At 61.5% G+C, this 13,652-nt stretch overlaps 1 protein-coding gene across 2 annotated transcripts in view; it reads left to right on the top strand.

Moving 5' to 3' along the window:
• BOP1 (BOP1 ribosomal biogenesis factor) overlaps positions 1-13,652 on the top strand; it is a 30,072-nt gene that overhangs the window by 5,572 nt on the left and 10,848 nt on the right. For both annotated transcript variants that reach the window (XR_004185987.1, XM_003903263.3), the window contains exon 3: positions 9,980-10,060. Coding sequence is in view for 1 of the 2 variants with exons in the window: in XM_003903263.3 (XP_003903312.2) it covers positions 9,980-10,060 (81 nt within the window). In the remaining variant the exon portion in view is untranslated. The remainder of the gene's footprint in view (positions 1-9,979; positions 10,061-13,652) is intronic.

Raw genomic sequence — 13,652 nt, 5'->3', positions numbered from 1 at the left:
CGTGGGTCCACGGGGCCGGGCCACCAGGGGCTCTGCCAGCCACGCTCGCCTGCCGCAGCCATCTGGAGGAGTCTGCCCCCGATGCCCCTCCCCTGATGCCCCTGCCAGTGGTTGTGGGTCCTCAACCCAAGAACCCTTCCATTGAGCGGCTTCTAGAGTCAGTGCCCCTTGGTCCTGGGAATATACACCACAGTGACATAGCAGCTTCTCCTGCACTGCTGCTAAGTGTCCTTGCTCTGCCGTGGGCACGCCCAGATTCTGTGATCCTGGCCACGGCCACTCGTGTGGTCTTGCAGACGGTTCCTGTCTCCCTCCTGTCGCTGTTTCCTCCACAGTGGTTGGCAAGACATGGTCCCTGTGGCCTCTGCCTCGTGCGTCTGAAGGACACCCCAGCCACAGCGTCACGTCAGACTGGAGCAGTGGCGGGATGGGGCTGGGCGTCAGGCAACACGCGTGTGTCACGTCACGGACACTCAGGCAGTGTCACGTCATACTGGAGCAGTGGCGGGATAGGGCTGGGCGTCAGGCAACACGCGTGTGTCACGTCACGGACACTCAGGCAGCGTCACGTCAGACTAGAGCAGTGGCGGGATGGGGCTGGGCGTCAGGCAACATGCGTGTGTCACGTCACGTACACTCAGGCAGCGTCACGTCAGACTAGAGCAGTGGCGGGATGGGGCTGGGCATCACGCAACATGCGTGTGTCATGTCACGGACACCTCAGGGACACATGAAGTCAGGCCGGGCGAGGGCCTCACTCCCCAGGCCACCCAGCCTTCAGTGGATATACCTGGCCTAGATGGTGCTGTGAGGAAGGGGATATGTGACTGGCATGGGAGGGAGCTGGGGCTTTGTCTCTGCCATCCTGGCAGCAATGTGGCTGATGGGTCACCTTCAGAGAGCCTCCTTCATAAATCTGATTCCAAGTGTGTGTGCCCCATGCCAACCTAGACAGGCCAGGGGCACCCTGCGGAGCACCCCACGGTGGGAGGCCCTTGTAGCAGGGAACCCGGTGACTGCTGGGGGTCAGCTGCTGGCAGCCCCTGTGGAGACCTGGTCTGGGTGGACCAAGGGTGGGCGTGCGTCTGGCTTCAGTGCTAGGCCACAGGCTTCCCTCTGGTTTTCTGCCCTCAGGCCTTTAGCGTTGACACGCCCACGAGCCTGCCTTCTTGTGAAGGGCTGTGCAATTACACAGTGTTCATGGAGCAGGCGCACTTGGCATTGTAGGGCCCTTGTGGATGCTCAGGTGATCCTAAGGGGCATGCCAGGGATGAGTCTCGCACGCTTCCCTCCTGGCTCCTATTGCTGCATCCAGGCAGCTGCTGTTTCCAGGGCTGAAGTCTCTTTCCAGAATGTTCTAGACACATCCCGGCTCGCACAGGTTTTGAATGGTGGTTTCCTAAGAGAAAGGGCAGCCGTGCACTGTCTCAGGATGGTTCTGTCCGGGAGGCCGTGGCTCTGCTATGTACAGTGCTTGGTGCCCGCAGAGTGGCTGGCAGCTCGGCCTCACCAGCTCCAATGGGTGGGCAGTTGCAGGCTTCTGCTCTTACAGTTGACCTGACAATAACGTGCTGTTTCTCACATGTGCACACCATTCTTGGGATAAATTCCAAGATAATTTCTAGGTCAAAAGGCTAAATGCTTTTTTTTTTTTGACACAGAGATCTCCACTCTGTCACTCAGGCTGGAAGAGCGAGAAGTAGATGCGTCACCCAGCTCCACCGGCTCCTCAACTTCCTGGAAGCTCAAGATCTCACCTCAACCTCAATAGCTTGGACTCTGGGCTCCACCATGCCTGGCTAGTTTTGTTTTGCCGGAACAGGAGTCTCGCTCTGTTGCCCAGGCTGGAATGGCGCGCGCGCGCTGCGCGCGCGCGCAGTGGTCGATCCGGCTCACCCGCCAGCTCCGCCCTCTCCAGGTTCACACCATTCTCCTGCCTCAGCTTCTAGAAGCAGGATTTGGCGCGGTGAACCAAGCTTAATCCAGCACTTTGGGAGGCGAGATGAAATGCGGATCACGAGTTCAGGAGATCAAGACCATCCTGGCTAACCTGGTGAAACCCGTCTCTAAAATACAAAAAATTAACCGGTAGTGGGGGCGCCTGCTTGCTCCAAGCTACTCGAGAGGCTGAGGCAGGAGAATGAAAGTGAACCAGGGAGAAATGAGGCTTGCAGTGAGCTGAGATCCCGGCCCTGCACTCCCAACCTGGAGGTGACAGAGCCAGACTCAAATCTCAAAAAAAAAAGAAGCAGGGATTACAGAGCAGCTGTCACAGTGCCGGCTAATGTTTTTGTTTGTTTTAAAGGAGCGGGGGCTGCAGCTGTATCCTGGGCTGGAGTCGGTGGCCACAGTCTTGGCCTCACTGCAAAGCTCTACCTCAGGTTCAAAGCCATTCTCACTTATTATCAGCCTCCGGTAGAAGGCTTGGGACTGTGAGGCATTTGATTTTTCATTTTGTGAGATGGGGTTTCACTTGGTTGGCCGGGATGGGATGCTCGTCTGACCCTCATTGATCTGCTACTGTGGCCTCCCAAAGTGCTGGGAGTTACAGGTGTGTTGGGCCACAGCCCAGCCTAATGTTGTATTTTAGGAGAGGCAGGTTCACCATGTTGGCTCCCCAGCTGGTCACCAGAACTCTGGCCTCAAGTGATCCCACCTGCTGTGGCCTCGAGAGAGTGCCTGGGATGAAACCGCAGGAGTGAGCAAAAGCATGCAGCTATCAATGGGCTGAATTTTAGGAAAAGCGATTCTTGGAGCGTCCCTCCGTGACGCGGTGATGCCATGTCCTCCTGCCGCCGCCCCTCAGCTGCTTTCCCGCCGCCAGCATCCTTCATGATGTTGCTTCTTCATCTTTTCCTCTTGTTTAGTGATGTTTTTCTTTCATTAAGAATGAGGCTCACACAGCTGGGCTTAACTGAAAAAATAAAAATAAAAAGAATGAGTCACAGGCCGGGCCCAGTGGCTCACACCTGTAATCCCAGCACTTTGGGAGGCCAAGGCAGGTGGATCTCTTGAGCCCAGAAGTTCAAGACCAGCCTGTGCCATATTGTGAGACCCCATTTTTACAGAAAATTTGATAAATGAGCCGGGCATGGCGATGCGTGCCCGTGGTCCCAGTCCCGGAAGCCCTTCTGTCTTCCCTTTGGTGGGATCATCCGTGTACTTACCTGGCTGGAAATCCTCATGGCTGTTGCCCAAGGGCAGGACAGCTAGCTGGTTCCTGTCGTTTTGGTCTGAGCTCCCTGGGCCAGGAGCCCTTTGCTGTCTTCTGTCTGTCTGTCTGTTATCTGCCACCATAACAAACTGCCCCAAACCATAGAGCCCTTCTTTTTTTTTTTTTTTTTTTGAGACAGAGTTTTTTGCTCTTGTCGCCCAGGCTGGAGTGCAGTGGCGTGATCTCGGCTCACTGCAACCTCCGCCTCCTGGGTTCAAGCGATTCTTGTGCCTCAGCCTCCTGAGTAGCTGGGATTACAGGTGCCCGCCACCACGCTTGGGTAATTTTTTTTTTTTTTTTGTATTTTTTGTAGAGAGGGGGTGTTGCCGTGTTGGCCAGGCTGGTCTTGAACTCCTGACCTCAGGTGATCTGCCTGCCTCGGCCTCCCAAAGTGTTGGGATTATAGGCGTGAGCCACCGTGCCCGGCCACTATAGTGCCTTTCAGCAACAAGCATTTGCTGTCTGTTTCTGGGGTCAGGAGTCCTGGCGTTTTGTGCAGTTCACTCGAGGAACAGGGCCTGGCTGTGCCCTTCCCAGCTCCTCCCCTGACTGTTGGCACGAGGAGCTCAGGAGTGAAGGTGAAGCAGGGTGCTATGTGTCTGGGGGGTGGTCAATGGATAGGGATGAGGGCAGGGACAGGGCCCGAGAAGATGGGGTGGGTGCTGTACCTCCCCCTTCCCTTCCTGGGGTATCCGGTCTTGGCCACGGCAGGGCCCACAGCTGCAGCCTGCTTGGGGCCAGTGGATTTGGTTTATTTTTGTGCATGCGGTTTGGGGGCACCCCTTCCCGCCCCTCATGTCCCTGCTACAGTGACCCCTCTTTCTGGGTCTACCTGGTCTGGCCCGAGTTTGCTGGGCCAGCCTCACCCTGGTGCCCACCCCATCTCCAGCCTCCCTGCCTGGGGCCTGGTAGTCCTGCCTCTTAATTGTGTTCCGTGCTACCTGCATGACCTGAGAGTTCTGTCTCCTGGCCTGGTTCCTACTCCCTGGGACCTTCTCCAGCCCCTGCCCTTCCTGCTGTTGACCGTGTCTGTGAGCCGTCCCACTGGAGGGCGTCCCACTGGAGGAGGTCCCACTGGAGGGCGTCCCACTGGAGGGGCGCCCTGGGCTGGGTGCTCCCAGCTCTCCACTGACCAGTTGGGGAGGAACCTACCTCCTGCCAGCCTGTGCCTCGCTCCCTGTGCCCCCTCCAGCAGTGCACGGCAGCGGTTGGTCCAGAGTGAGGACTGGCTGCAGTGCCTTCTCTTCATCGCTGGTGTCTGGTGGATCTGTGGGATCCGTGCGCTCAGAGCTGCTTTGTCCCTTCTGTGCTCATTTTGATTCATTTTTTGTTCCCACCTGTGCTTGGCTTTGTCTTTTTATTTACCTGAGTTTTTTCTTTTCATTCTTTTGTGCAGAAGTTTCTGTTTTTATCAATTTAGTCTGCTTGCCACAGTCAAGAATGTGAGAAAAGACGGCCGGGCGCGGTGGCTCAAGCCTGTAATCCCAGCACTTTGGGAGGCCGAGACGGGCGGATCACAAGGTCAGAAGATCGAGATCATCCTGGCTAACACCGTGAAACCCTGTCTCTACTAAAAAATACAAAAAACTAGCCGGGTGAGGTGGCGGGTGCCTGTAGTCCCAGCTACTCGGGAGGCTGAGGCAGGAGAGTGGCGTAAACCCAGGAGGCGGAGCTTGCAGTGAGCTGAGATCGCGCCACTGCACTCCAGCCTGGGCGACAGAGCGAGACTCCGTCTCAAAAAAAAAAAAAAAAAAAGAATGTGAGAAAAGACTGGGTGTGGTGAGCCAAACCTGTAATCCCAGCACTTTGGGAGGCTGAGGCGGGTGGATCGCTTGAGGAGTTCGAGACCAGCCCGGCCGACATGGTGAAACCTTGTGTGAATCGCTTGAGCCTGGGAGGCGGAAGTTGGAGAAAGCCGAGATCATGCCACTGCACTCCATCCGGGGTGACAGTGAGTGAGACTGTCTTGAAAGAAAAAAACATAAGAGAAAGCCTAAGACCTAGTATTAAAGTGACAATTCCGGATTTGTGTTTTTTTTTTTTTTTTGTTTTGTTTTGTTTTGTTTTGTTTGCGACGGGTCTGTTGCCCAGGCTGGAGTGCAGTAGCCTGATCTTGGCTCACTGCAGTCTCCACCTCCCGAATTCAAGCAGTTCTCCTGCCTCAACCTCCCGCTGGGATTACAGGTGAGTACCACCACGCCCAGCTAATTTTTTGTATTTTTAGTAGAGACGGGGTTTTCCATGTTGGCCAGTCTGGTCTCGAACTCTGAATCTCAACTGATCCGCCTGCTTAGGTCTCCCAAAGTGCTGGGGTGACAGGCGTGAGCCACCGGGCTCGGCCTTCCCAGATAATTTAAGGATTGTTCGGCCTGTGCTGGAGCGTAATGTAGACTCTTGGTTGGCGGATCCCGCCAGCGTCTCGGCGAGGGGTCCCGCCAGCGTCTCGGCGAAGGCAGGCTCTGGGAACAGCACCCTGCAGGGCGTGTTGCCGCAGTGTGGGAACCCTGGACTCGGGCCCCCTGTTGCTGGGGTTCTGGGGTCTGGGCGCTGGTGCTGTCTGCTGGAGAGTGGTCTGGAGCTGCAGCTCTGTGGAGTCTGGGAAAGGGCTGCCCAGTGGCTCTCACCAGCTGGTTCGTGGAGCCCACCTTGGGCGAAGTTGCCTGGGTGTGGACCCCAGAGCTGGGGATGGGACCAGGGCCCAGGGCTGGTGGTGAACTCCGCCCGTGGCCTTGCTTTGGGTTCTTTTGAAGGCTGCTGGCTCCAAGCTTCTTGGCCCCCACAGGGGAGTCAGGCAGCTGTTTGCCACCTGTCCTGGCACTTTGCAGCATCGAACAGATACTTTGTAGCATTCTAGATTCGAGGGGTCAGAGTTCAGGCCGAAAGCAGTAGGGTCAGTACACCCCTAGTACAGTGTCACGCCGAGGGGCCGGTGAGCCCCAGAGGGTTCTGGTACCTTCCACCTGAGGAAGATTGACACTCAGCTCACGTCCTGTGCTCCAGGCCTTGGGTGAGGATCTCAGGTGAGCACAGCCAGGCCTCTTGTGCATCCAGACCGCCCCTGACAGCCAGTTCACGAAGGGTACCCCTGTCCAGCCGTCCCCCTCCCAGGGCTCTGGGCTGCAAGGACACTGTCTCCTGTGATGGGCAGAGCAGCACGGCCCTCACGACCTCAGCCCAGAATCCTGCGGCGTCAGTGTGGGCTGCTTCCCTTGGGTGGGTAAAGCAGCCACAAGCCCACCCAGATTTGCGGGGAGGGGGGACATAGACTCTGTCTCTTGATGTGATGAAAATCAAAGGTTTGTGGCTATGTTTCAAAATGGTCACAGTCACCCTTATGCTTGCCAAATACTCTTCCCCCAAGGCTCCTCAGAGCCTCATTCCACAGCCAGGGTCCCATCTAAACCAGGCCTGGCAGATGGGGGTCCTTGGGCCCTCCTCTGCACAGCTGTCTGCAGTGGGGCACCAAGTCACAGTGGAGTGGTCTCTGGTCTGTGGTGGTCCTAAGGTGGCTGGGCACATGGCTGGTGGCCTTGGCTGTGGTGGCCTTGGCCTTGGTGGTCTTGGCCCATGGTGGTCTTGTGGGGCCTGTGGCGGTCATGGCACGTGGTGGTCTTGGGGCCTGTGGTGGTCTTGGCCCATGGTGGTCGTGGCCTGTGATGGTCAGGGCCCCTGGTGGTCTAAGGGGCCTGTGGCAGTTGTGGCCTGTGGTGGTCTTGGCCCCCAGTGGTCTTGGGGCCCGTGGTGGTCTTGAGGCCCGTGGTGGTCTTGGGGCCTGTGGTGGTCGTGGCCTGTGGTGGTCTTGAGGCCCATGGTGGTCTTGAGGCCCGTGGTGGTCGTGGCCTATGGTGGTCTTGGGGCCTTTGGTGGTCGTGGCCCATGGTGGTCTTGGGGCCCATGGTGGTCTTGACGCCCGTGGTCGTTGTGGCCCATGGTGGTCTTGGAGCCGCTGGTGGCAGCACACATGGCCAGTGCCTCATGCAGGGTTGGTCTCCATGCCTGGGAACAACCCTGCCACTCTTGGGCTCTTCCCCTTGGTTACCTTCCTTTTCTCTGAGATAAAAAGGGATGTTTTTCGGCGTGTATTTTCTCTGGGCTTTTCAGTTCCTGGTGGTGTACTTTCTTTAAAACAAGATGTGGGTTTCCTAGGTACCTGTTGATGAATCGTTGCTGTCAGATGAGCCATCAGCACAGAGCTCTTGGATACCAGCCGTCTCTGTGCTGGGCACCCTGCGGCTAGCATGGGCAGGGCCCTGGAGATCCTTGGCAGTGCTGAGGTGCTGGGTGTGGGGTCTGTGGTGCAGCGTGGGGTTCTCTTGGTCTCCTTGGCACCCCGACAGCGATGTTGTGGCTCTGGTCTCTGGGCACGTTGGGACTGCTTCCCTCCTGCCGCCCACGTCCCCAGCAGAACCCTCTTGTGGGCGGCCCTGGGAGCAGAGTTGTCTTCCCACCGACCCAGGACACCGCAGCTCCGTCGCCGTCCTCTCCCAGGAAGTGAAGGCAGAGCCCGTGTCACATGCCTGGTTAGTGACAGTGGGGCATGGCCTGACTGGCCTGATGCTGGGCAGGGGAGGCTCTGGTGCAGTCACAGCAGGGGACTCCTGCGCTTGGACACCGTTTCTGGCTGGCTGAGCCCGCTGTGGGTTTCTCCCTTTGGTCCTCTTGGTGACGTTCTAGCCCTTGGGCTGGGCAGAGGCCATACAGGGTTCAGGGACTGCAGCAGCCTTTCCTGGGCCCCAGCGGCCCTGGCACCGTCCTGCGCTCCCTGTCAGCAGCTCCCTGCCCACCGGTCAGTCCTTCTGACCCACCTGCCTCTGCCCAGTGGCACTCGCCTGCCCTCTCTCTCAGCTTTGCTTCACCCTCACATGACTCTCGGGCTCCATCAGGCCCAGCCCCTCCTCAGGAACCCCTGCACGTGGACCCCGCATCCCTTGTGTCCCCCAGCAGCAGAGGTCCTCAGTCAGGCGGTACACCACTGTGGGTGGTGCTGGAGGCCCTGGAGGACCTGGGCTGACTCCAAGCATGGGCCTGGCGGGAGGAGGTCGTGTCCCCGGAAGTCCGGAGCGTGGCATGGGCTCGTGTTCTGTTGTCTGTGTCGTTAGGGTTTTAGTGGCCTTTTCCTCGAATTTTTACGTTTAAAAAAATATGTTCAATGCCCCACAGCATTTGCCTCCAAAATCTGAAGGGGCCTTCTAGGTCAGGCAGTTCCCAGCAGAGGCCGCCCCTGCCCACGTCGCCCCTGCCCGCACCGCACCGCCCCTGCCCTTCGGGCGCTGGGCCTGGCTGAGCGCTGTCGCCCCCTGGTGGACTCAGTGTGCCCCACAGCTGTCCCACGGGGATGCCGTGCCCCTGGGAACCCAGCACTTCCTAAGGGCGCCTCTGCCCCCTGCCCAGAGCCTGCCTGTGCCGTGGCCTGTCCACATCCAGCACAGGGGCTACGGGGCACAGAGTGCTGGGTGACAAGTCTTTTGTCCACCTGCCAGGACCCTTGGACTGTGGCCCATGAGCACCGAGGCTGGGACTCCGGGTGCGGTGCTTCAGCCCTGGCCACGGCGAGCGGTCGGAAGCCCAGCCCGATACCCGTGCAGCAGAGGCCAGGTGGGGGCAGCTGACTGCCGCCTGGTATGGAACTGCCCTTGTGCAGGTCTGGGGCTTGGGGCCGGGGTCTCGTGTCTGCCGCGCCTCTGGGGGCTTGTGTGCTCCAGGCAGGGGCAAGAGCTCAGTGTCACTGGGTGCCCCAGGCCACTGTCAGCGGCAGGGGAGACGTGGAAACTGAATCCTTCCTTGTTCCTGGCCTGGGAAAAAACTTAGTCTCCCACCTCTCTATATTGAAGGAAAAAACAGGCAGGGGAGGGGCCCGGGCCGGAGGGAAGAGGGGCTCGGGGCGGGGGTGGGGGCGTGCCCGCCCTGGCTCTGGGGTTCCTGCGCCCGAGCACTTTACTGCCCCCACGGGTGAGAGGTGGCCTGTTTTCCCCATCAACCTTGGTTCCGCCAGTAAACCCGATCCGGTTGGAGCCATCCTCACCTCCACAGTTGAGGGCAGAATCTGTTTTCCAGCTTGGGACGTGAATTCTCAGGGGCGCCCACTCTGACCCGGTGGGATGGGGTCGGCCTAGGCTGTGGACGTGGTGGGTGGGAGGATGCTGGGCGCCAGGGAGCCTGTGGGGGCTGCAGGCCTTCTGAGCGTTTGGGGCCCTGTCTGGGCCCTCTGCCGGCTGGACTGGGCTGGACATGGCCCCCGAGATGGGTGGACAATGTATGTCCCCCGCCCCTTCAAGGGCACTGCCCCCAGTGACGCTGCTGTGACGGCTGTGTCTGCTCCTTCCCCCCAACCATGTTGCCCCCGTCCCAGGCGGGGCTGGGCAGGAGCCCCATGTGGGGCCTCAGGGAGGAGTCCTGTGGCTTTGACATGAATGGGGGTACGGGGTGGTTGGTGGTGGGTGGGGGTCTTAGTCCTGAGCTGGAGGCTTTGCTGCTGACTGCCCCAGTGGCCTCCGTGTCTAGCCTGACCCGGTCAGCCTAGGGACAGAGGGCTGGGGAGGCTGCAGTCCAGCCGTCGTAGAGGACAGGGCCGTGGTGCCGGGTGCCAGCCACAGCCCCAGAGGCCCCCTTAGAGCTGGGTGTTCTTGGCCTTGCGCTGAGGCCTGGGCCGGGCTGGAGCCGCTCGGAGATTTGGGGCGGGGGTGGGCTTCCGGGGTCTGGGATCCCTGCAAGGTCAAAGGGCACCATGTATACCCTGAAGTAACCGTTTTCCCCCTCTCTCTGCAGGACGGCAGCCCTGGCCCGAGGACAGAGGTGGCGAGCACCCGGATTGGGGATGAGTACGCGGAGGACAGCTCTGATGAGGAGGTGGGGCTGGGGCTGCTTTCCCACTGGGCAGGGTGGGGCATCGTCCATCACAGCCTAGCAGGTGCTGGGCGTTGGGGTCGGTGTTGCCCTGGGGGGTGCTGGGATTCACCTGCAGGGTGGGGGCTGCTTACACACTAGCGGGCCCAGTGGCTCCCGAGGCCCTGGCGTAATGCCCTGGCTTGGGGCCCTGTTCCCCGTCTGCAAGAGCGATTTCAGGGTCTGGGACACAAGACTGCAATGTATGTGTGTCATCACTGCTGCCCGTGGGCGACCTGCGTGGCTCCGCGGTTCTGCGGGGTCGCCCTGGCTCCGTGGACAGGCCCCGGCCTCCTGTGTCTCTGCAGGGTGGCTGGGGCCTCCTGAGGCTCCTGTGTCTTCTGCAGGGGTGGCTGGGGGGCCCCTGGGAGGTTCCCTGTGTCTCTGCAGGGGTGGCTGGGGGCTCCCTGGAGGCCTCCTGTGTCTTCTGCAGGGTGGCTGGGGGCTCCCTGGAGGCTCCTGTGTCTTCTGCAGGGTGGCTGGGGGCTCCCTGGAGGCTCCTGTGTCTTCTGCAGGGTGGCTGGGGGCTCCCTGAAGGCAGTGTACATGGTCTGGGTGGGGGTCATGGGCACTGCGGAAGCCCTGCCTGTGGGTGCTGTGTGTGGGGAGCCACAGGTTGGCTGTGGGCCAGGCGGGCAGGACAGGGCCATGGCTGCCCCCTGATATCCTGATGTTCTGGCAGCGGTGGCCCTTCCCTTCCCCTGGAGTCTCCCCCGCCCCTGGTGGTGGCTGATGTGGGCTGGGGTCATTGCCTCTGGACCTCTGAGTGAGTCCCAGGAGCACATCTCAGGAGGGGTTGGAGGTCGGCTGTTTCTCGTAAGGAGCTTGCAGGCGAAGGGGGACGCGTGCTGCCGGCCTGGGCTCTGCTGGCATGGTGAGGCTGGCACTGGGCTGGGCTCTGCCGGCGTGGAGAGGCTGGGATGGGCTGTGTCCAGGAGCACATTTGGCTGTGGGGGGCTGCCCTCATTTGGGAGGGTCTGGAAGCTCTGAGAAGCTCTGAGGCCGGAGGCAGTGCCTGCCTGTACCCTCCTCAGTGTGGCCTGGCCCCAGGGTAGGACTGTGGTCCCCGTGGAGCACCTGGGTGTGAGGCGGAGGCCCCTTTGGGCCCTGGGGGCTGCGGGGGAAGGAGGAGGCTTTGGTGTAGGGCCTTCCCGATGGAGCTCTTCCTCCCTCCCTGTCAGGGGCTGTCCCCTTGGGGCCTGGGGGAGACACGCGCCCCCCTCCCCCCAGGTTCCTCCCCCATCCTTCGGCTCTCTTGGCTGTGGCTGCAGGAGCCTTGGCTGCCCGCCCGATCCGGTCTCTGCTGCGCGTTCAGAGAACAGAGACAAAACAAAATAAATTGGTTTCCTGGCCGGAGCAGCGGGCTCACTCAGAGAGGGGGGGCCACGCCGCGCGCTCCCTGCCTGTCTCCCCTCCCCCTCCCAGGGGCTCTGGCTGTCGGCAGCCACATCCTGTCGGCTACTTTTTTATATTTGGTATTTTGAGAAATCGATGATGATTGTAAACGGAGTGCAGAGGCCGGGGGAAGGGCCTCGGCAGGGCCTGTGGGACCCTGCTGCCCCGGGGGTGCTCTGCCAGGCCTGTCCCGTGCCACTGCCGCCTGCCGGGTGGGCAGCCCCCTGCTGTGCCGGGAGGAAGCCGGCCAGGGGTGTGGGGGCTGCTTCCTCCAGTGATGACTATCCCACATGTTGGTCTGAGTGACGGCGAGGGAGCCGGGGTGCCGCCCGGTGCTCCTGCCAGCACAGCCGGCCAGCGGCTCGAGGGGGCGGCAGAGCTCAGCTTTCAGGAGCCAGGCCAGGCCAGGACAGATGCCTCCCGTCCAGAGAAGTCCGCATCTGCCTGGGCCTCCTTCCCTTGGAGCAAAGTGGGGTGGCCCTAGGGGAGTGATTTGGGGCCACAGGTGGGCAGGAAAGAGGCTTGGGAGGTGGGAGACAGCCTGCAGCTCTGCGATAAGACAGTGGGTTGAGGAGAGCAGGGCCCGTCTGGCAGCCCCGTGTCCTTGGAGGTGGCCATGGTACCAGGACCATGGTCCTCCTCGGCACTGGGCAGAGCTGGCTGGGAGAAGGCCGACCTCCCTGCCAGGGCCCTTCAGGACTTTGGGGAGGGCCCCTGGCAGCAGGGCAGGGAGGGTGCCGCAGCGGCGTGTGCTCCCGCGAGCCGCGATCTCAGCTGGAGCGCGAGAGTGGCAGTAGCTGTGATGCTGAGAAGGTCGGGCCAAGCTCCTGCTGGCGGGAGGTGCCTCCTTGCCACCCCCTACCCACCTGCCTCCCCTTCTCCTCAGGCCACTTCCCTGCCCTTCCTGGGTCTGGGTGACACCGGGGCCTCGCACCGCTTCAGGGACCCCCTGCTGGGCACTGACTTTTGAAGACCAGAGCAGCCTCTCTGTGCCCCAGCTCTTGGTCTCCTTATTCCCCTCCCCCAGGTGCGCAGGCAGAGGGAGGCGGGCGGAACCCCTGGAGGAGGCGCTGGGCCTGGCTGGGGTCCTGCCGCCCGGCAGTGGGGGGCCCCCAGGAGCCGGCTGAGCCGCGGCTGCCCCGCCCCCGCATGGCCACCTCACCCCTCTCCCACCGCGCCTGGAGCTTCACAGACGTGATCTCATCCAGCCGCTGGGACCCCCGGGAAGGTGGGCCGGGGTGGAGGGGCGGGGCGAGGGGGTTGCTTGGCCTTTACAGAAGCAACCCCTCCACTTTGATTTGAGCCGTTGGGAGAAACTGAGGCCGGGCAGCTGCTCAGGCAGAGGATGCAGCCACCCACCCTTCCCCTGCCTGTGGCCATGTTTGTCAGGAAAGTGTGTCAGGCTGAGGGGTCAGGGTGGCTGTCAACTCTGGCCGGAGGAGCCGCCCTCTGCTGTCCCTTTCCCGTGCCTGTGGTGCTGGCCTGGGGCCGTCCCCCGCAAGGCCTCCACTGGGGTCTGGAGTCTGGGGCTGGGGTGCAGCCTTGCCGGCTCCCCGGTGCCCCCGACCCTGCCTGGGCTGTGAGTCGGTTTCCCGCAGGGATGCAGCCGGGCCTGTCTGCGTCCAGAGCCCGTGGTCCCCTCTGCTCTCGCGCCAAGCGCCGTTAATGGCTTCTCCCAGCTACTGAACCGGCAGCTGCCTCCAGCGCTGGCGGCCTCCCGCTCCTCCGGGCCGCCCCCGCCCCCGCGTCCTGGCCCCGCGTACTCAGGCTTGCGTCGCTGCTGGCAGCGCGGCCTCGGCTCAGGTTTCCCGGCGAGTGAACGGCCCTCCCCATGCTGCTTGTGGAGGGCGCCCAGGCCTGCAGACCGCCCCAATCTCCCTGGCGGCCGTCCACCCCCGCGGCCGCCTGCATGCCTGCCTCCCAGGGGGCTGCTGACTGTGCTGAGGCTGGCCCTTGGGTCTGGTCCCTTTCCACCGAGGAGGGAAACGGGCGCACCCTGCTACCCAGGCTGTGGGTGCGTGTGTGTAGCCTGACTGCTGTGTGCCCCTTGGCCAGCTTGAAGGCCCTCCTAGGCCTGGCCTGCTGCACGCGGTTGTCCTGTTTGGGAGAGGAGAGACGCTGGGGTCAGTGAGGAGGGGCAGGGAAGCCAGGACCCTCATGG

Source organism: Papio anubis, chromosome 8, assembly GCF_008728515.1.
Source record: "Papio anubis isolate 15944 chromosome 8, Panubis1.0, whole genome shotgun sequence".
In the NCBI taxonomy this organism is placed as follows: Eukaryota; Metazoa; Chordata; class Mammalia; order Primates; family Cercopithecidae; genus Papio; species Papio anubis.
The sequence above is the reverse complement of the archived record's forward strand: the minus strand, read 5'-3'. Positions and strand labels throughout refer to the sequence as shown.